At 40.5% G+C, this 22980-nt stretch overlaps 1 protein-coding gene across 2 annotated transcripts in view; it reads right to left on the reverse strand.

Annotated features, from left to right (window-relative positions):
- Positions 1-12828, reverse strand: part of A2M (alpha-2-macroglobulin) — a 45751-nt gene extending 32923 nt beyond the window's left edge. For both annotated transcript variants that reach the window (XM_042991741.1, XM_007094105.3), the window contains exons 1-11: positions 12649-12828; positions 9653-9836; positions 8638-8797; positions 8417-8469; positions 6240-6260; positions 5794-5962; positions 5264-5348; positions 3560-3680; positions 2742-2856; positions 2204-2313; positions 215-376 (exon numbers count right to left, since the gene is read on the reverse strand). In XM_042991741.1, coding sequence (XP_042847675.1) covers positions 215-376; positions 2204-2313; positions 2742-2856; positions 3560-3680; positions 5264-5348; positions 5794-5962; positions 6240-6260; positions 8417-8469; positions 8638-8797; positions 9653-9836; positions 12649-12734 — 1266 coding nt within the window. In that variant the 5' untranslated portion in view covers positions 12735-12828. The remainder of the gene's footprint in view (positions 1-214; positions 377-2203; positions 2314-2741; positions 2857-3559; positions 3681-5263; positions 5349-5793; positions 5963-6239; positions 6261-8416; positions 8470-8637; positions 8798-9652; positions 9837-12648) is intronic.
- Between the last annotated feature and the right edge of the window lie 10152 nt (positions 12829-22980).

Below are 22980 nucleotides of genomic sequence, written 5' to 3' on the forward strand. Positions count from 1 at the left end.
AGCACACAAACGGAACCCATGCTTTTAACCACAACACTACACTGCCTCCCTTTTAATAGTGTTTTCAAAATTGACCTGAAAAATTGACTTACAATTTCTTTTTTTTTTTTCATTTCCATAGGACTAAACACCACTTGGAAATTTCACCACTTCTAGGTTGCAACCTTATTTTCAAGGCTATTTCATGTCATTGGTGACGTCTCTTCCAACTTACCCTGACAGTGAGAGAGGTGCCCATCACGCTGGTGGGGTCGATAGAGAACTGTACCAGGCCATGCTCATCAGTGGTCGCATTGGATTTATAGTTAGCTTCATTTGCTGTGATGAAGATGAGTTCATTTGGCATGGGGACACCTTTCCCATCCACTAGTTGCACCTGAAGATTAAAATCTGTGGATCAGTTATATGGTTAATACCCAGCAGTCACCAAACATTCATTCTATCACAAATATTTCTTGAGTACGTCCTGTATGTTGGATACGGTTCTGGGCATTGAGGCTATCGCAGTGAACAAAACAAAGCTCCGCCATCTAAATAGAGCTCACCGTCTAGTAAAAGAGATTGATGTTAAATAAATGCATAAATGATATATACGTGTTTAGTAGTCATCAGTCCTGAGACAAACAGTAAAGCAGTGTAAAGGGATGGGGAATCATGGAAATGAAGATAGGGATGACCTGAAAAGTGTATTCTCTGGATATTTTAGAAGTGCTGTGGGTTACACAGAACCCTTGGAGAGTCACAGAACACAAGAGTCAGATAGTAATGACAATTTTTAACCCCTTAGCCAAACTTAATTGAGCCCCAGGCACTTTTTTGGTGGCTGACCGTTAGCTTTTCATGGATTAGTGTTCTGAAGTATAATAAATGCACAAGTTAGAAGTTGCTAATACATTATCCCGTGTACTTTTCTAGTTGCTTTCTATATATCTGCTTCCCAGTCTAGATTTTCCAACTTTTGGAAGGTAGGCAGATAGCAGGAGGCACTCCCCATGTGCAAAATGCAAAATTGAGGCAAATCATATAGTATTCAGTAAGGGCCAAAAGTGAAATTACTGCTAATGTGGAACTCGGTAGATGAGTAGTCCAGTTAAGATTTCAAAGAGGATGATTCTTTTTCAGTAGAAGTCACTTTTGGTTGCAGGAAGCACTGTTCAAAGACTTGGGTCAACGTATGTAATTAATTCGTAAGATCTGAGTTCGCCAATGAAACGTTGGCTGCGCGGGCAAAGTCAAGGTTAGATTCTCTCGAACTGATGAGAGAGTCTTATGACTGATGGGGTAGTTATTTGGCAGGAAGGAAATACAAAAATAGTACAATCTGCTTCTGAGAAATTAAAAATAAGTAGACTGTGCATTTTCGGAAGTGACTAAAGTCTCTGAAATTGTTTGCTGTCAGAACATAATCGAGACATTCTAAAACACACTTCACCACTTCTTAATGGGGTCTAGTCCCTCTGTCTTTTACAGTCTCCACACCTGAAACCTCAATAACATTTCCATTAAGAATATGATACACGGTAATTACTCATTGGTGGGCATACAACTGTCATCTCAGACTTTTGGAGTCAGAAAGACCCATTTGCACATAACTGTTTCCAATAGAAAAATAACAATACAAGGTTTTTCGTAGACACGTGAGAAAATTTATATTTTTAGAATCTGGAAATCTTACACAGCAGTATTTTACCCTTATGTGTACTGGTTTTTAATACATTCTTGCGAGTGTAAAAGAAAGTAGTGTTAACTGTACTATCCATGGAGAAACACTAGGTACAGTAGAATCTTTTAGACTTCAAAATAACAATTAAAGCCACCTACCCACTCACTACCATATAAAGTTAGGATCATGTAAGTGATCAGAGGATCATGTAAGTGGCCACGGGGAATTTTGAGATTCTTGTGAGGAAATATAAAAACCTGACACTATCTACCGGTAGTGAAAAGATGAAAAGATTGAGTGACAGCGCACAATGCTGTTCAAAAAGTGGGGGAAAACAACCCGTTTGCTTTTGATGGTGCTTTAGAATGATTTTATAGATTTCATATACAAATTTATAGAGGGAAAGATTTATTTTTATGTGGTTTTATACCTTTGCTTATATTAATCAATAGATAATATTAAGCAGGTCTGGTTTTAGCAGGATATATGTTTATTAAATGACGCTACATAATTTGATTTGTGAATTAGAAAATACTCCACCTGCCCAAAGAAGGGGATCCCTTGTCTAAAGTATGGGTCCACTTTCACAAATGAGAGTTTGGTTATGGTTCTTGTTATTTCACTGGATCCTTTTCCAGTTAACTCTACCTCTGGAAAAAAAAAGAAAGAAAATAAATTGCTTTTTGGAAGGATGATCCCCCCTGAACAACAACTACTACTTCTTCTTCTTCTTCTTCTTCTTCTTCTTCTTCTTCTTCTTTTGTAATGTTTTTAACTTATTTTTGAGAGAAAGAGAGAGCACAAACAGGGGTGGGGCAGAGACAGAGGGAGACACAGAATCAGAAGCAGGCTCCAGGCTCTTTGAGCTGTCAGCACAGAGCCCAACTTGGTGCTCGAACTTGTGAACTGCGAGATCATGACCTGAGCCCCAGTCAGATGCTCAACCGACGGAGCCACCCAGGTGCCCCAATCCCCCCTGAACTTCTTATGTTACTACTTCCCTTCCAATTCATAATTTGGCAAAGGAAATAAATCAGTGTTCATTGCTTTTCCCCCCATACCCACATGGTACACAAACCTGTTCCTTCTTCTCGGATCTTGGCCTCCACTTCAAGCTTCATTTCATACCCTTGTCTCTTCATCTGGAAGATCTTGGTTTTTATTTGTTGAGAAAAGCAGCCCTGGCTGTTTAGCTAGGAGGGGATAAAGCAAAATATAGAAACGTAATACTGGACAGGTCAGTGGTTGGTTAATCTGGTGGGATTTTTTGAAGGGACAATGTAACCCAGGGGTTTTCTAATGACAAGAACACAGACATTACAGACATATATTTCTTAGCATCTGATATTCCCTAGAGTTAATGGGATAGGCATGCCTTAAAAATTTGTGGGTAATCTTACTGTAGCGAGGACCTAACTTTTCACCAAAGCCGGGCCCCCCTTCCATAGTACACAACTGTTGCAAGGAAGTGGCTGCCCATCTGAAGACTGTGTTTCCTACCTCCCCGGCACGTAGGTGGGGCCATGTGACAAGTTCTTGCTCACAGAAAGAAGGCAAAACCTATACCCTTCCCAGCCCAAATGCTTAACAGGTATAATGATTTTCCTTCTTCCTTCATACAAGTAGATGTCCAAGGCAGCTTTGAATGCCAGGTTTGGAGACTGCTCTCCACTTCCACTATTCTGGGTGCTTGGTGAACCAAGCACACTCCCAGTAGCCAATTATAAGAAAGAAATAATTCTTATTGTGCTAAATCACTGACATGTAAATTACTGTGGCTAACACAGCATTCTCTTGTAGAGTGTTCTCTTCCTGGGTTAGCACCATGTTGTAACTCACTGCTTATCAACAATGTCTCTGTTGTTAGTTCCTTAGGAGGAACAGTCTTCCACCTACCTGTTGACTGAATTTCTCACAGATGGCCTGCGACTCTCCACTATAGCAGTTAGAAGGGTTACTGTACTTTCTGCACATGCTCATAGTCAGATGTCCTTGGACAGGCTTCCCGTATGTGTATCTGTCATAGGAACATTGCCAAATGAATCAAAGCAGACATTGAACATCCCCATTTTCTACCTATTTATATTCCCCCTTTAGCTGAAGTATATTTCCTCTCTGTACTTCCCTCTAATCTCTGCAGGGCCTTCACAATGCTGAGAGCAAGTAAGTTAAGTAATGACCCTTCTTTTTAACAAATCTCTAGTGCAACATGCTGAGATTTACTAGTCTTCTTTGATCATGTCTTTTTTACCCCTTAATTTTTTATTTTTAATCCCATCTTTAAAAAGATACATCTCTTATTACCAAAGCTACCCCTGTTCTTAAGAGAGAGGGGGAAAAAACAATACCAACAAAATAAAGAAGAGAGAAAATGCCCTCAATTCTACCTAGGAATACAAACTATTAATATGATGGTGTCTCTTTCCATTATCCTCTTGTGATGTGTAGCCTTCTCTATGTATATGGAGTTTAACTTGTTTACTTTTTATGAAACTGGGGTTGTGCCATATAGATATGTCATTGATGTTTGATGTGTTTTCAAGGGCATTTGTTTGCTTCCCTATCTAAAACATCTTCTGAATCTTTACTTGCAAGAGTATTGGCTCACCAGTTACATAGGATCAGGAATTTGGTGGCGATTATTCTGAGACAGTGCTGGGGCAGGGACCCTGAGGAATTGTGGGTGCATTACGTGTGCGGTCGTTGGCAGGGCTGGTTTCTTCACTCTGTTTGCTCTTTCTGCTAGTGCTATCGATGGGCGACTGGGGATGGGAGCATTAGATTTTAGAAACATGAATTTTCAAGGTTGGAAAGGACCAAACTGAGATATCATGTCCAGTCTCATCAGGAAAAATGGCAGTGCTGAGAGGAATGTGACATGACTTGGGTAGACCGATGACTCAGCTGAGATCTTGGTAATATGCCTATCTCTACAAATTCTGAATCAAAGCTATTTTTCCACTATGTATGCAAGGTCACGTAAATGATCTGTTGATGACAGAATTTCCTCTACCTGGGAAATGGGAAAGTCAGTATCCTTCAACACTATCCCATTTGTGTGTGCGTGTGTGTACGTGTGTGTGTGCGCGTATAGCTTTGTCACTTTCAGAATCAGTCCTCATAGATAGGTTCTCTAGGAACAGTTGGTTGCCCCGTGATAGTTATGACGATGCTGGTAAGGACATGAAACAACATAAGAAGGAAAGATAGAGAAGCAACAGGCGAGGAAGGTTCTAGAGATGGGATGATTCCATGTACTTAAAGTATTTGTCCTCCCACTGTTCTTAAAGAAATGAGTGAAAATATCCCAAATGGTGAGTCTCCTTTTTTTTTTTTTTTTTTTAAAGTTTGCTTATTTTGAGAGAGAGAGAGATACACACGAGCGAGGGAGGGGCTGAGAGAGAGAGAAACAGAGAGAGAATCCTCCCTGATGCCAGCACGGAGCTGGACGTGGGGCTCTAACTCAGGAAATGCGAGATTATGACCTGAGCTGAAATCAAGAGTCAGACACTTAACTGACTAGCCACCCAGGTTCCCCATGGTGAATCTCCTTTAAATAATTCTCTCAAATGATAAAAAAAATACTAACAATAAACTCACAGGCCACATACTGACACATTCACCTCTTCTTCCAAGATAGTGATTATCTTTGGCATTGTTACTTGCACTTCAAACTTGGGGAGCACTGTTCATCGGAGATAAAGGAAGTTAGTGATTGTTTTTCAACTTTGGGGGAGTTAGTATTCTCAGTTTCTCTGTAACAATTCCCTAACAGTGTTTTAGCGTCCTGAAAAGTTAGCTGTACTCTTCTCTCCAACCACCTTACCATCAAATGGGTATTCTGATTGAAGGACTGTGACGGATCACTGTAATCCTAATGAATTATGGAAGCCTTCTCTTAAAGGTATTTTACATTTTTTTTGAGATTAAAAATTATTACAAAAAGTAACCAAGCTATACAAAGTCCTATTCACAGATTATTGATAGTCTCATTGGGGTTAGATATAACTGATTCTACTCGAAGCCCAACCTCACATGTAGGAAATGAAAGGACTCTAAATAACCTCAAATTCCAGGCCCTGGAAGTTTGGATATGAAGAAAATGCTCCGTGACTTTCCATTATCCATACCAAATTCCTCCACGGCGAAGGGGTGCTCCGTTCTTCCACCTGATTCCTTCTGTACCACCACCTTGTAAGAGCCCTGGATGGGCTCTGATGAGAGGGGAAAGGCCAGTTGCGTGAGGCCACTCGCTAACTTGAGTTTCTGCCATTGTGCGATACGATTTCCTTTCGGGTCCTATGGATACAGTAATTGTAACTTACAAAAGAGCCTAGAGCCTTAGAGACAATAACAGAAATCTATGGAGACCCCTATGTTATTCACAAAGACAACCAATGGGGTGGTGGTGAAGGGAGGGAAGGAAGATGACTTAAAATTATCTGGTGCTGTATGAACTCAGACATTTCTCCCTTAATGACAAGCTTCCGGTAGAATGTAACAGCCTCTCAAATATGAACATTTTCTCTAAATGTATTACTTTAATTCTGATTATGGAATGTTTCCTGTTGCTTACCTGAATGAATACAAGTGGAATCTGAAAGACAAAAGAGAAATAAAGGAATGTAGAATTATTTTCAAATATTCTTAATTGTGATTTATAAGCAAGACATCTTTATGCAGAATACCTCTATCTATAGTAAAACAGGAAAAAAATTCAGGTTAAGTTTTATAAAACTTTTAACTAATCTATTTTAAGCAATTAATAAATAATACTAAGAGCTTATTAAGCTATCAGCAAAATATAGGTATGTGCACAGCCTTTCATTAGCAATAGTATTTACTGACATTACTTCAATGCTTATAGCATCAAGTGAGGAATACTCACTCCTTTGTTATGAAATTTTACGGATTAAGAAGTAAACACCAACAAAATTATAAGTAACCATACTCAGATCCAAATATTGAGATGGCCAAAGAATTCTTAGTTCGAAGAATAAAGAAGAGGAATAGCTCCTCTGCTATCAATATTTAGTCATTTAAAAAAATGTGTATTTATTTTTGAGAGAGCACAAGTGGGGTGGGGCAGAGAAAAGGGGACAAAGGATCCAAAGCGGGTTGTGTGCTGACGACAATGAGCCCGATGCAGGGCTCCAACCCACCAACCGTGAGATCATGACCTGAGCTGAAGTCGGACCTTAACCGACTCAGCCACCCAGGTGCCCCAAGATACATATTTTATATATTCTTAATATTTATATATTTATAATTTTATATTGATACTGATTTGATATTTAATATTTATGAATTTAAGATATATATCGATGATATATCAGTCATGTATCTGACATATAAAGAATATATATGATAAACATATTATATACACACACACACTCACACACCTGATTTATATATCAGGTAGGAAATGCCAAGAAGAAAAAACGGGGGACAGTAAGGCTACTACAATGATGGATAAGGTGCTTATTTTAGATGGAGGTGTGAAAGTAGAAACTAGGAGACCAGCTTCAAGGTTATGGAAATAGTCTTTTTTAGAAGTGATATTGGCCATGGGGCACCTGGTTGGCTCAGTTGGTTGAGCTTCCAGCTTTGGCTCAGGTCATGATCTCGTGGTTCATGAGTCTGAGCCCTGCCTTGGGCTCTCTGCTTGCTGTCACCACAGAACTTGCTTTGGATTCTCTGTCCCTTCTACTCTCTGCCTCTCCCCTACTCGTTCTCTCTCTCTCTCTCTCAAAATAAATAAACTTGGGGCGCCTGGGTGGCTCAGTCGGTTGAGCGTCCGGCTTCGGCTCAGGTCACGATCTCGCGGTCCGTGAGTTCGAGCCCCGCGTCGGGCTCTGTGCTGACTGCTCAGAGCCTGGAGCCTGTTTCATATGCTGTGTTTCCCTCTCTCTCTGACCCTCCCCCGTTCATGCTCTGTCTCTCTCTGTCTCAAAAATAAATAAACGTTAAAAAAAAACCCAAAACTTAAAAAAACAAAAGACGTGATATTGGCCAGGATGAGATTGTAGTAATTCAAGTGGTAAGAAATAGAAATAGTCTGGATATATTTCAAGCTAACATGACTTTCAGATGTAGTGGATGCGAGTGTCAAAGAGAGGAAGCAGGGATTACATGAGAATCTTTTGTTTAAGGCATTAGAAGAAAAGAATTGCCTTTGAGACAAGAAGATGTGGTGGGGTGGTGGGTTTGGGAGAGAAAAACGAAGACTCTTTTGTTTGATGTCTGCATTAAAGTTGAAAGAGTTATTTCTTATCAATATCAAGTAGGGTTAGTTTCACTTGACCTTAGCCAAAAGGCTGAGAAGCGATCAAGTAGTGTTAGTTTCAAGGAACAAAGACTGATTACACTCTTCCTTTATAGAGGAGGTTTTTGGTAGGTATGTTTAGAAAAATTCTAACTCTTTGAGAGTTTATTTGAATTTAAGCTGTTTGATGGTGTAGGTGGGTCTATTATGTAATATCTCTTTCTAATTTGCCTAATTGAGAACTTTATAAGGAATAAGTTTAACTGTGTGACAGGTGACTAAGTACCAGTACCAAGATGGAAAGAATTAGGTACTCTCTTGAGCTGGGGTTCTGGTTTAAATGAGGACCTCTCACTGTTGTACTGCCAGAAATCACCACCAGTGATACCAGATTCTTCCTCTCCCTGGTCCTCCTCCAACACCAAAAAGAGGCTTCCAGATTGTTTATCCAGATAAGAATGATTCCATATAGACATTTGGAGACTCACCAACTCACTCAGGGGGTGAAAATTTCCATCCAATGAGACAACACGAAACTTCACTGAAACAGAAATATTTTCCATGAGTCCCAGAGACCTTAAGTCAGGCCTATGGGCCGGTGAGACAAACTTTTAAAGAACCAGGACTACAAGACCTTTGACTGGGGAATATGCAGGGGAGGAAGATCTTTTCTTTTGGGAGTTGTTCTAACTGTAGGGCCTCTTCATACCTGTTTGCCCTGGTTTGTAGATGGCTTTGTCTGTCTGGACGAAGACCAGACTCTCTTCATTTTTAACCACGACTGTGGTCCGCTTCTTGAATTCTTGGGTTGGTCCTTTCACTTGGACAGTGAGGAACATGACCTCCTCATTGGATGGAGATCTTGGGACCTGAAACATAAGACAGACCCCAAGAACCCATTCAGTCTCCCAAGTTTCCCCCGCCACCCCATGTTCCTCTCCTCCCTGGACATCTGGCCCCTTTGCTTCACTGCACCCCCCTGATTGTCAGTAGGGGAAGTTGCCATGGACAGGAATTACTTCTGTCATTTTACAAATGGGGAGACAGAACAGAAGATGGAGGAAAATATATCAGTAAAAGAGGTCATAAGTGAGACTCACATCTCCTTATAGATCAACAAATACAGTCCTGATTCAATTATATACTGAACTTTACCAAGCTGATGTTATGTGCTAAAAGGGCATGGTAGGAATATATTTTAAGGCTATGGGAAAGAAAACTACCATAGTTTATTGGCCTTAGGCTATAAGCATGTTACATGTGGGTAACTCTGAAGAGACTGGATATGTGCTTATGGAAATTTCTACAATTTTCACTCTTCAGTATGGGGTGATGTGTTCCTGTCAGGCCACCACTGGGGGTGTACGTCATGCATTGGTCTAGTGTGCCTTATTAATATTTTTTTCTATTTTCCATTTCACAGAAGTCACATTTTAAGAAGAAATCACATTTTCCCTTTGTCTAGTGCGTACTGCTTTTTCCCCTCCTGGCTAACAGAAATTTTCTTTGGTCATTAAGTTGATTTTTAATATGCCTATAAATATTTGGCTCCCATGGCTGGAAATTCACACACACTGCTTCTTAATTCCTATGCATAGTTACTACATTTAGATTTCTTTCTGAAGTCTTTTCCAGGCTCTCAAAGTTTTATCTTGACTGAATTCTAGATGCCTATGACCCTAACCAGTAGAATCAAGTGTATTAAGTCAAATAGGCATACTCACAGTGAAGGAGACGCAGTGGAATAAATCCTTCTCCACCACCAGGTCAGTGAAGAGGCTCTGGTTTCCCCTGAGGGACTCCAAGGAAGCACTTACAGTCACTGTCTCATCCAGGTAGCTCAGAAGGATGCAACCCTTCTCAGGGGTCTCGGTATGGAGCAGGGAGGGGACCAAGGCCATGTACTGCCTGGGAATCGGGGAGTCCAGTTAGAGGAGAGTGTAGGAGGGGAATCACCCTGGTGTTATCGCCAGCACTATTTTCCATCACAATTATTGTTACTATCATTCGTTCTCTACCACAAGAAGACATACTGGTGAACATGAAATTGATCTCTGCTGTGGAACGGCACGTGTGAGACTTATTCCCTGTTCCATCACCAATGCCATTGCAGTGAACATTTGACTCGTGTGAGCAAATTTGCTGAGACACCTCACTTTCAGGAACACCGTATGCAAGCATCCAAATTCAAATCAGAAATAGGCTGATTACACTTATGGTGTCGTAAATCTATTTTACACTGGGACTGTTGTAAAAAGCAAGCAAGGTCTCAGGGGAGACATTACAAAAACCAATCAACGTGCAATACTTTCCCTGGATATATATATCCAACAACCCTGTGAAAATCGTATGGAAAATACTTGCTTCCACTTTGTAGATATGGAATCTGACGCTCAAAGAAAGTCATTAGTTTAAAGTTTCAGTTGTGGTGAGCAACTAATGTTATCTTCTTGTTACCTAACTCTGGCTCTTTGCATTTTCAATATTTGCCCTTCAGTTCTTGGCTAGACAGTGGTTCCGCCCACAAATGGCCTTCTAGTGATGGAATTTTGGGCCGAGGTAACTCATGAGCAGAACACACTTTGACAATACCCTCATACATAGTTTTATTGGCTGTGTAGTTTTCAAACATTTCTGCTCACAGAATTCCTAAAATAATTTTTAGACACTACACATTCCTTACATATTTTCAAGTAAACATGTATATTTTTGTCACAAGTTTAAATAATAGCAAAAGATACTATTTCCAATGACATTTTTTAAAGTTAAAACTTACATCAGTCTTTTATAAGTTTTTGATGGGTTCTTAAATATTCTAGCAACAACATACCCAATATGACCTATTTAAAAAATATGTCGGGGCGCCTGGGTGGCGCAGTCGGTTAAGCATCCGACTTCAGCCAGGTCACGATCTCGCGGTCCGTGAGTTCGAGCCCCGCATCAGGCTCTGGGCTGATGGCTTGGAGCCTGGAGCCTGTTTCCGATTCTGTGTCTCCCTCTCTCTCTGCCCCTCCCCCGTTCATGCTCTGTCTCTCTCTGTCCCAAAAATAAATAAAAAATGTTGAAAAAAAAAAATTAAAAAAAAAAAATGTCAAAATGTCCTTTCTGTGATGATCAGAAATTTAACATCTTTCTTTTTTTTTTTCTCCTTAAACTTGAATTACCATGCCACTGACTACACAGAAGTTTGTCCTAAGACTTTAATGCTTCAAAATATGTTCATGGATAACTCTGGCTTCTTTATTAACTATATATGTATGTGTATATATATATATATGCATATATATATATATATATATATACACATACATATGCTCATACATATAATACTATGGATGGGTGCTTAATTTAACTTTAACTCTTTTTTTTTTTTAATTTTTTTTTAAACATTTATTTATTTTTGAGACAGAGAGAGACAGAGCATGAACGGGGGAGGGTCAGAGAGAGAGGGAGACACAGAATCGGAAGCAGGCTCCAGGCTCTGAGCCATCAGCCCAGAGCCCGACGCGGGGCTCGAACTCACGGACTGTGAGATCGTGACCTGAGCCGAAGTCGGACGCTCAACCGACCGAGCCACCCAGGCGCCCCTTAACTTTAACTCTTTATGCGACCATAAAGTTGTAAATGCTAAGCATTTTCTTCTGGATTGAATTCTTTTTAGAAGTCTTATGAGAATACAACTGATCAAAACAATATGAATGTATTACAAGTCATGATTCACACATACTATAGCAAATCAAAATATTTTTGAAGCACATATTTAATGAGAACAATGAGCTGTTTTTGTGTTTCCACGAATGGCTATTCCTTAATAGCAAGAATTGAAAGAGGCCTAACATTAATTGTGTTGCTATTTTTAGTCTGTATAGACATGAGTGCCGTGAAAAACTGTTTACCTGAAAGTAAATAAAACACAGATAAAACAAGTATATCGTTGTTACTGGTTCTTGCAACTCCTTCTGCATTATATACCAACATTCACCAAGTATCTATTATCTATTATCTATTATCAAGTATCTATTATCAAGAATCGCTTCTAATCACCTGTCAGCTGGTATTTCGTTTGGATGCCCCTCAACTTTGTTGACACAAAGCATTCATCATCACATAATCTGCCAAAGAATTTTCTCCCTCATCGTTCGAATCCTTTGCTTTCTCCACACCAATATCAATATTTCAAATCGTTTTTCTGATTTGGCATCCTACAGATTTTTATACCCCAGGACAGTGCTCCATGGTAGCATATGATTGAAGGAGAGGTTTGCCTTTCTTTCTTTCTTTCTTTCTTTCTTTCTTTCTTTCTTTCTTTCTTTCTTTCTTTCTTCTTTTTTTTTTTTTTTGTCTTTCTTTTATAAAGTGGAAGATGGACAATTAAGGAAGGGGAAGTAATAAAGGATAAATAGCACGGTCGAGAGCAAGCAATCTGAATGTGAGGATCTGGAAATTGATTCCTTTGAAAGGATCACTTCCCAAAGCCCCTTAGAAAGTCTTTGCATATGCCTAGCAAATTTAGAAATTCAGAGATTTGGAGAGTTGGAGAAGATTAGTTAAGAATAAGTAAAGAATGAATAAACCAGATTTATGAAATCTCATCATGGGAAGAGACTTTAGGGGTAAGAAGGTGACAGTTTCATGGGAAAGACAAATGAATCATACAAAGGAGAATCAGAGAGGATTCTCTTTTAGGGAAAGGATTCTTTATGTTCTATGTGAAACTCACAGTTTTCCAGGGACTGAGGCATCTGCAGGCAGGAAGATCAGAAGGAGGAGAATAAGATTTGGATGAAGGAGTTTGTTCTTCCCCATGCTGCAGGGAGAAGGGCCCCCAGGAGACCAGACCGTACTGCACCCCGCTCCCCTGCAACTGGTCTGGTCCCAGACATTCCTCAGAGCAACTAGGCTTTATGCTGCTCTCTGTGCAAACAGGAAGTTCCACCCACACATGGTGTCTAAACAAAGTAGAGGTCTCTGAACTTCTGTGAAAGGGTCATTGCTCTCAGGGGCCCAATTACAGTCAAGGTTAATTCCTTGTGGGCTAAAGAGAATTCCTGGAGGGATAAAATCCACATTCCCCTTCATGCTCGCTTTCTCTGCCTTTTACTGTAAAGCAGCTAATCGGGTTTGCAACCCCTTCTCTCTCTTACTTCTTCGTTCCATTTCCCCACAGCTCCTTTTGTGGCTTTCCTCACGTCTCTTGCCTGAATAGTTGGCAAGGGAAGCTACAATTTAAGCAACACTGGACAGGCTCAAAATAGCTATTTCACTTCAGGTCAGCGTGCCTGCAAGTCCTCCATTAGATATGCCTGCTCACATGTTGAAGCAGTTTCAGCATTCAGTAGTTCTCTCTGGAAATGATATTGGATTGAGCTAATAGGTGTTTGACCTTAGGGATATTACTGGATGGCGGATGTGGAGCCAGATCCTGGGGGAATGAAAATAGAAAATATTTTCCTGTATTGAGACAGTGAGAAGCTGAAAAGAGAAATGGCAGGACCTCAAGAACAAAGCTTTGACCTACAGTGCAAAAATCACAATAGTCTTTATCATTTACTGTACACACACGTTTTGTTACTGCCTTCTAAATATACTACTCTTCAACAGTCTTTAATCATATAAACTATTTCATCCATCCATCCATCCATCTGTCCATCCATCCATCATGTATTCAACTATCTATCTATTCAAACTATCCATCCATCCATTCATCCACCCATCCATCCATCCATTCAACTATCTGGTTGTTTTATAAGTATTTATCGAGCCACGTAGGGCTCAGTGTCATGCAAATTATGGAGATGGAATGGTCAAATATGTAGAAACAGGTATGCACTAAAAGGTCTTATGTTCTGTGGGTGTGAAAGCAGACAAATAAACAAGCAATAAAAATACAGTAGCCAAACATTATTATTTTTTGGCCCCTATAACATGAATATTTATTTGTTTGATTCTGTCCAAAAGATTCCTTAACGCATCCTCCTTTTAAAAATTCTTTGCTTTTTTTGCTCTTCAGCTTGGGTGCTTTCTATTATCCTGTCTTCCAGATCACTGCTGTGTTTTGTTGTTGTTGTTGTTTTTGTTTTTGCATCTCCTAATCTACTCTTCCGCTAGCATATTTTTATGTCGGTTATTGTCTTCTTTAACTGTGATTGTTTTTTCCTTAATATTTTCTGCCTTCTTATTTGGAAATAGCAGCAAACGAAGTCATTCATGGAGCCCGCATTGCCAGAGTCACCTTTTTGAACACGTTTGTATATACAGCGTGTGACATGTAGTGCAAAGCGTTAATTAAATACAGCGTTTCACTGAAATTGATGGTGTGGCTTCATTCACTCAGATACCACTGTTCCCAACGATTTTTGTGCCTGTTTCTTCCAGGAGTGTGTACCACACTGCACACACTGGTGAGCAACGTGTTCACCGACATAGTGCTCCAATGATTCTTTCGAGCATCTCGCACTGTTAGAAATGTCTTTTGTACGTGCGTTTTAATGCAATGTTCTTTATGTATCTATTTGAATACAGTTGACACACACTGTTACATTTGTCTCAGGCATACCACACAGTGACAAGTTTATACATTCCACATTGTGCAATGTCCACTATAAGTGCAGCAACTATCTGTCCCTATACATTGCTATACAGATACATGGACTATCTTCCTCTGCTGTGCCTTTTATTCCCATGACTTATTCACCCCATAACTGGAAGCCTGTGTCTCCCACTCCCCTTCACCCATTTGCCTACCAACCAGTGGGTGAGGGGAATATAGTTTATTCACTGTATTTATAGGTCCAATTCTTCTTTTTGCTTTTTATTCATTTTTTTTTAAGTTTCCACTTATGAGTGAGATCATATGGTATTTGTCTTTCTCACTCTGACTTATTTCACTTAGCATAATACCCTCAAGGTCCATTCGTGCTGTCTCAAATGGCACGATCTCATCCTTTTAGTGGCCAAACATTCTTATCGAAGTTCAGGATGCTCTGGGAATGCAGAAGAGGGACACATAATCCAGTCTTGGGCTTTGGAAAAGAATTCTAATGGGAAAGCAAAATTTTAATGAAGCTCTGAAATATGAGTAGTGTTTAGCCAGAGGGAAGAAGGCGATTAAAAAAAATGCGTTCTAAGCACATAAGGAATGATGTATACAAAGGCTCAGGAGGTAAGAATAATCATGACACATTTAGTGAGATGGAAAGCACTTGGTACAGAGAAGAGGCCCATGCATTCCGAAAAGTGAAGCAAGCTGGCTTCAAATAAAAAAGGAGCTTGTTGGCACTATTAAGGTGTTTAGGGGAGTGATCAGGTGTGAAGTGACTTCTCCAGATTTGTTTCTCAGAAAGGTCACTTTGAAGGACTGACTGGAAGGAGACAACCCAGGAGGCAGAGAGGCCATTTGGGAACTGATACAATTATCTAGGTGACAGATGATGGTATTTTGAACTAGGGCATTCATGATGAGATTAGAAAATGACTGATAGATTTATATCACATTTAAGAGGTAACGTTACAGCACACAGTGAATACATGAATGTGATAAAGGAGAATATGCCTTTCAGTTTTCCTGGTAGGTCGCTGAGTGGATTGTGTTGCCTTTAACTGATTGAATGCCTTTAGCTGAGGATGCACTGAGTGGGGACACAAAGAAGACAGGAGGGCTAAGGGCTGGGAAGAGAAAGAGTCTAGTTTTAGAAAGTACTTGTGGAATATTCAAGTATTAATATTCAGAGGGAGTTTAACATTTGCATCTAGGGTTTAGAGCAGTATGGTTTCATAGACATATAGACTGTGAGCCTCCTATGTAATTTTGCATTTTCTAGTAGCCACGTTAAGATACAAAAATCAGCAGATTGAATTAATTTTGGTAATATATATTTTACTTAACTCATTATATCCAAAGTACTATCATTTCAACATTTAATCAATATAAATATCGCTAAAGATGCTTCATGTTCTTTTTCTGGTAACAAGTCTTTGAAATCTGGTATGGGATTCTACACTAACAACACATAACACTTCAGGCTAATCACATTTTGAGCGCTCAATAGCCCATGTGGTTACTGGGTACCATATTTGACACGGTAGGCTTAGAACCATGTTTTTCAAAGTATGGGTCTTCATCTACAGTGGTCATAATATGATGGGTGAATTATGATCAAGTTTTAAAACAATGAAACAGAATATAATAAAATAGGAAATAGAGGTAGTGAAAAGACTAAGTGAAAATAGTAACTTCAGAAACATCTGTTGCACGTGCAGCAGAAACGGTTGGTTGTATTTTATTACCCCTTCTCTAATTCTATTTTTAATAACACAACTGGGTTTTAGCTGAGGACAAACTGCCTAGCTAAAAACTTCCATTTCTCACCTCCTCCCTTGAAGCTGAGTGTGGCATGTGACTAAGTTCTGGCGATTGGGGTGTTGGGGAACATGATGTGTGCGGCTTTTTACGACTTCAGAAGTAAGGGTTGGGTTCTGTGCTCCCCCTTTGTTCCTTACCACAGGCTGGAATGTGGACACAATGACTATGCTCAGAACTTCTATTGTCGACCGTAAGATGGAAACCATGTGTCAAAGAAGACAGAGCACGAAGCATTCCTGAATCATCCAAAGGCCACTCTAGCCTAGACTTTCGTGTTACCGAAAAATGCTTTCCCTTATTTAAGTCACCGCATTTTGAGATCTCTTTGCTAGAGCGGCAAAAGTTGTATCCTAACTAGATCATTTTTTCAGTCACTATCTCTGTCTTGATCGATCCTCTCTGTTCTTAACTGTTGGGTGTCCTTTCATTGTGAGAATGTGATGAGCGTTCCATTGTGAACTGCCCGGTGAAAATGGACAACATTGGTTACTGTCGGTTAAAGTCGAAATCAGAACAATGCCAGCTTACTGAGATCTGGCCTACTTATACAGATTATAGATTTAGCAGCAAATGGGGAAAGCTGATGCCATGGAAAGGGATAATACCCAGGTAGGATATGCTGAAGAAAAGAGTCCAGGACAGAGCCCCATGGGACACCAGTGTCTAGGTGATGGGCAGGGGCCCCCAATGGGACAAGAAGGGCTAAGACGGAGAGAGAAACACAAGAGAGTGTGGGATCTCTGAGGACAATTTTGTAACGAGCAGTCTTCACGCCCAGCACGGAGCTCAACTTGGGGCTTGAACTCACGACCCTGAGATCAAGACTTGAACTGAGACCAAAAGTCAGATGCTCGACCAACTGAGGCACCCAGGCAGCCCACTGAGGACAGTTATAAGAAGAGAATAACCAAGAGAAGACTTTTATGAGTTTGAGTTATTGGGGCCTGATGCCAAGCCATCTGTGAATAGCATACAGAATTAGAAAAAAAAATAATTTCAAAAGTTTGCATGGTTTTATCGTGTGTCGATTCAAAATATAACAGAAGTTAAGTTCCTAAAATAATTTTTTTTTTTTTTAGCATTTAATCATTTTTGAAAGACAGAGAGAGACAGAACAGGAGCAGGGGAGGGGCAGAGAGAGAGGGAGACATAAGATCCAAAGCAGGCTCCAGGCTCCAAGCTGTCAGCCCAGAGCCCGATATGGGGTTTGAACTCACAAGACCAAGAGATCATGACCTGAGCTGAAGTCAGACGCTTAACCGACTTGAGCCACCCAGGCACCCCAAAACTTGTTATTTTTAAGAAGCTAGAAACAACTGGGACACCTGGGTGACTCAGTTGGTTAAACATCCTACTCTTGACTTTGGTTCAGGTTATGATCTCGCAGTTGGTGAGACTGGGCCCGAATCGGGGGCTCTGCTCTGAGAGTGCGGAGCCTGCTTGGGATGCTCTCTCTCTCCCTCTCTCTCTCTCTCTCTGCCTCTCCCTACGCATGCTCTCTCTCTCAAAATAAACAAACTCAAGGAAAGGCAACTAATAGACCACATGATCGTTTTTTCTCCATCTGGGGACAAGGACACCGGGACCCAGCAGTTTCAGAGTCTGGGTTGGTGGGAAGCCTGATGGGAGCTTGTGGAGTGAGAGAAAACAAGGGGCCAGCGTCACTGAGTTTGTCTGAAGGGAAGGGCATGAGAGGGAAGTTGTGGGCAGACAGGTGGGGCGGGAGGGAGTTTCTCTGACGAGCCAAGAGCCTTGTACAAGCTTATGTGAAATGTTGTCTCTCTACACGCTGAGTGGGAGAGTCAAACGAAAGGGGAGAGGTTGGATATTGCGGGGTGAGGAGTGCTAACCCCCGGAGAGGCGGCTGAGGATGCGTGAGATAGATGTAAGCGAGTGGATGGAGGAATTATCCTGGGGAGAAATGGAGCCACTTTACTACACTCCCAGATAAAGAGGCACGTTTTCTCTACAATGCTCCCTTCCCCCAAGACGGAGCTTTCTTTCCTTTAAAAAAAAAATTTTTTTTTTAACGTTTATTTATTTTTGAGACAGAGAGAGGCAGAGCATGAACAGGGGAGGGGCAGAGAGAGAGGGAGACACAGAATCGGAAGCAGGCTCCGGGCTCCGAGCCGTCAGCCCAGAGCCCAACACGGGGCTCGAACTCACGGACCGCGAGCTCATGACCTGAGCCGAAGTCGGTCACTTTCTTTCCTTAGGGAGAAGAAAGACGGGCGGGAGGGGAAAGAGTTACTGGATCCGTGGTCAGGACCCTGCGTCCTAGTTCTGACCCGGTTAGGCCGTCCTGGGAAACTCGCTGGTCTCCCTGAGTCTCAACTTTCTCGCGGGTAAATACGGGGACGGTGATATGGGTGCTGTCCGTTTCGTGGGGGTAGTTTTGCCCACGACGCAAGGTGGAACCCAGTTTTTTTCTAACCTGTAAACCTTAGTGGATCTTAATGACTGAAGAAGGGCTCTGGGCTTTGGTGTAGAAGAGCATCCAAATACCGCAAGTTCGGGTACCTTGGGAACAAGTCCTTGACAGAAAAGAGAGCAAATGCTATACATTTTCGAAAGAGTTAGCAAATATTTACTGCTAAAAAGCTGGGGTAAAGGGATAAGCTAGGCAAGAGAGTAAAGGAAAGAAGAAAGGGGGTTCACAGAAAAGAAAGGAAGGGAGCAAAATGCAGGAAAACTCATTCTGGTAAGAACAAGGGAGGATTGGGCCCCTGGGTGGCTCCGTGGGTTGAGTGTCCTACTCTTGATTTCGCCTCAGGGCTTGATCTCAGGGTTCGTGAGTTCGAGCCCCACTTCAAGCTCTGTGCTGACGGGGGGGGGGGGCGCTGGGGGGGAGGGGGGAGGGGCTGCTTGGGATTTTCTGTCTGTCTCTTTCTGGCCCTCCCCTGCTTGTTCTCTCACTCTCTCTCTCTCAAAAATAAACAAATACTAAAAAAAAAAAAAAAAAAAAAAAGAACAATATACACAATGGAGTACTACAGGGCAATGAGAAAGAACGAAATATGGCCCTTTGTAGCAACATGGATGGAACTGGAGAGTGTGATGCTAAGTGAAATAAGCCATACAGAGAAAGACAGATACCATATGGTTTCACTCTTAAGTGGATCCTGAGAAACTTAACAGAAACCCATGGGGGAGGGGAAGGAAAAAAAAAAGAGGTTAGAGTGGAAGAGAGCCAAAGCATAAGAGACTCTTAAAAACTGAGAACAAACTGAGGGTTGATGGGGGGTGGGAGGGAGGGGAGGGTGGGTGATGGGTATTGAGGGGGGCACCTTTTGGGATGAGCACTGGGTGTTGTATGGAAACCAATTTGACAATAAATTTCATATATTGAAAATAAAAAGAACAAAGGAGGATTACTTGGGAATTGAGAAGAGCTAGGATTAGAGGTACAGTATATGACCCTTAACAGAGATAAATAGAAAAGAAATGTCTCCATTGTATTCGTACAGTGCTTGCCAGGGACTGAATGTATCTTCTCCAACGGTAACAATTGTTACACTTCTTTTATTTTGCCTCAGTGAAGAGAACATTTAGAGTAGTGTAGTTTCTGAGAGCAAAATGCAGGACATTTCAGCTGGTTACTTGTTAACTACCATCAAAGTCAGAAAGCTTAATTAATGACATACTATGTTCACTCTATCAGAGTGTGCATTTGCTTTATCTTTGTACGAGTATCTTGAAGAAAACTTGAAGTTATGATAATATGTATCTACAGAGAGGTTCTCAAAGATCAGTGTTTCTTATTTGTGCTATCACATTAACCTTGTCTAATTTGTTTTTTAGTTTTTTGGGTTTTTTTTGTTTTGTTTTTTTTTTGAGAGAGAGACGGAGTATGAGCAGGGGAGGGGCAGAGAGAGAGGGAGACAGAATCTGAAGGAAGTTCCAGGCTCTGAGCTGTCAGAGCAGAGCCCAACGTGGGGCTTGAACTCATGGACTGCGAGATCATGACCTGAGCGGAAGTCGGAAGCCCAGCAGACTGAGCCACCCAGGCGCCCCAACCTTTTCTAATTTTTTTTCAAGTATGATAGATTTTATTTTATTGTTTGTTTTTTGTTTTTTTTTAACTTGTCTTATTTGTTTATTTTTTTTAAATTTACATCCAAATTGGTTAGCCTATAGAACATTTTCTTTTTTTTAATGTTTATTTATTTATTTATCTATTTATTTTTCAATATATGAAGTTTATTGTCAAATTGGTTTCCATACAACACCCAGTGCTCATCCCAAAAGGTGCCCTCCTCAATACCCATCACCCACCCTCCCCTCCCTCCCACCCCCCATCAACCCTCAGTTTGTTCTCAGTTTTTAACAGTCTCTTATGCTTTGGCTCTCTCCCACTCTAACCTCTTTTTTTTTTTTTTTTTCCTTCCCCTCCCCCATGGGTTTCTGTTAAGTTTCTCAGGATCCACTTAAGAGTGAAAACATATGGTATCTGTCTTTCTCTGTATGGCTTATTTCACTTAGCATCACACTCTCCGGTTCCATCCATGTTGCTACAAAGGGCCATGTTTCATTCTTTCTCATTGCCACGTAGTACTCTATTGTGTATAGAACATTTTCTAATTTTTGATGAGAAAAATATTTGAATGTACAAAGATAAAAAGCATAACAAACCCAAACAATATGCTTGCCATAGCTTCTCAAAATTATCAGAAAGTTTAGTGTTTTATCTTTGACTTTATTTTTTATTAAAAAAATTTTTTAATGTTTATTTTTGAGAGAGAGACAGAGTGCAAGCAGGGGAGGGGCAGAAGGAGAGGAAGACACAGAATCTGAAGCAGACTCCAGGCTCTGAGCTGTCAGCACAGAGCCCGATGTGGGGCTTGAACTCACAAACCGTGAGATCATGACTTGAGCCGAAGTCAGTCGCTCAACTGACTGAGCCACCCAGGCGCCCCAAAAGGGTACATTATTTTAAGTCTATGATTACTAGTGATGTACTTCATCATTGACACTTGTACGAAGACTGTTGCTTGTATATTAACTTTGTGTAGGAGTTTTATTTTCTGATTAGGAAGTCCTTTTGCACCCCAAGTTGTAAAAATATTCTGCTATATTGTTGTCCTAATTTAAGTATTTGTATTTTCTATTTTTATCTTTTGCTGTATGCAGTTTAGTGTTGAATAACGAAGCAAGGTAGGAGATAATGCTGCAGGATGAATTTTCCTTTGGTGAATGAAAAAATGTGTGTATGTATGCATCCGTGTATGTGTGTGTGTGTGTGTGAGTGTGCATCCTGAAACACACAGGATTATTTCATCGCTTTGCCATATGAATCCACTTTGTTCTCCGTGGCTTTCATGTTCACCGTGGAGCTTTTTCGTGGCAGAACCTTCATTTTAGAGAGTTATAGTTGGTCTGGGAGAAAACCTTGGAATCAGATTTTAAGAATAGGAAAACATGAAATTGATTATCGAGCTTTATTTAATTACTTAGATGTTAATGACAATACTTGTGTTCTTTTTTTAAATGTTAATTTATTTATTTTTGAGACCGGGAAAGTGTGAGCAGGGGAGAGGCAGAAAGAGAATCCCAAGCGGGCTCCCCACGGTTAGCACAGAGCCTGATGTGGGGCTTGAACTCATGAGTTGTGAGATCATTGAGCTGAGCTAAAACCAACAAACACTTAATCCACTGAGCCACCCGAGCTGAGTAATGTTCTGAGAGCTTTAGATGTTCTAATTTCTTTCTTGTGTTTTTTTTTTTGTCGTGCCCAAAAGTTATTAGTTAGCCATTGGTTGAATTGTGCGTGGTTTAAATAACCCACAATTTCTAGTACTATAGCAATTTGTAAGAAATAAACAATGGAATATATTTGTAAGATATTACTAAAAGCTGCTAAGTTTTCAATGTCGTTGTTCTTATAATTCATGGCAAACTTTCATGGCAAATTATAAATACGTAGTCTCCTTTTACTTACTTTGAAATAATGTGTATTTCAGTATCATTTGGAACTAAATCATGTTATGTACAAAGCAAAGGGTATGAAACAATGGTAGTCCTTTAATAAATGTGTGTGTATAAAATTGTGGTTTTCAGCTTTTGGTAACTGCAGTATTGCGATTTATAAGAAAAATATATATATTTGGTCATTAAGATGACCAAATGGTCATTAAGATGACCAAATATATATATTTCCCATTTATATTTGTTCTTTGTCCATGGTTCCTGACTCACAACTCCCCAAACCCCTGGAATTTTCTAAGTGTTGAGAGCAACAAATGTATTTCTTATTATGCTTATGAGATGACTTTTATTTTTATTTTTAGGATACTTTATGGTCAAATTGGCTTACATACAATACCCAGTGCTCATCCCAACAAGTGCCCTCCTCAGTGCCCATCACCCATTTTCCTGTCTCTCCCACCCCTCCATCCACCCTCAGTTTGTTCTCTGGATCTAAGAGTCTCTTGTGGTTTGCCTCCCTCCCTCTCTGTAACTTTTTTTTTCCCCTTCCCTTCCCCCATGGACTTCTGTTAAGTTTCTCAAGATCCACATGTGAGTGAAAACATATGATATGTGCCCTTCTCTGACTGACTTATTTCACTTAGCATAATACCTTCCCTAAGGATGGGGGCTGGTTGCCGGGAGAACTAACCATGTGATAGGGAGGGAAAAGGGGCTGCAGATCGAATCAATCACCAACGGCCAGTGGTTTAATCAATCATGACT

Source organism: Panthera tigris, chromosome B4 (genome assembly GCF_018350195.1).
Source record: "Panthera tigris isolate Pti1 chromosome B4, P.tigris_Pti1_mat1.1, whole genome shotgun sequence".
Taxonomy (NCBI): domain Eukaryota; kingdom Metazoa; phylum Chordata; class Mammalia; order Carnivora; family Felidae; genus Panthera; species Panthera tigris.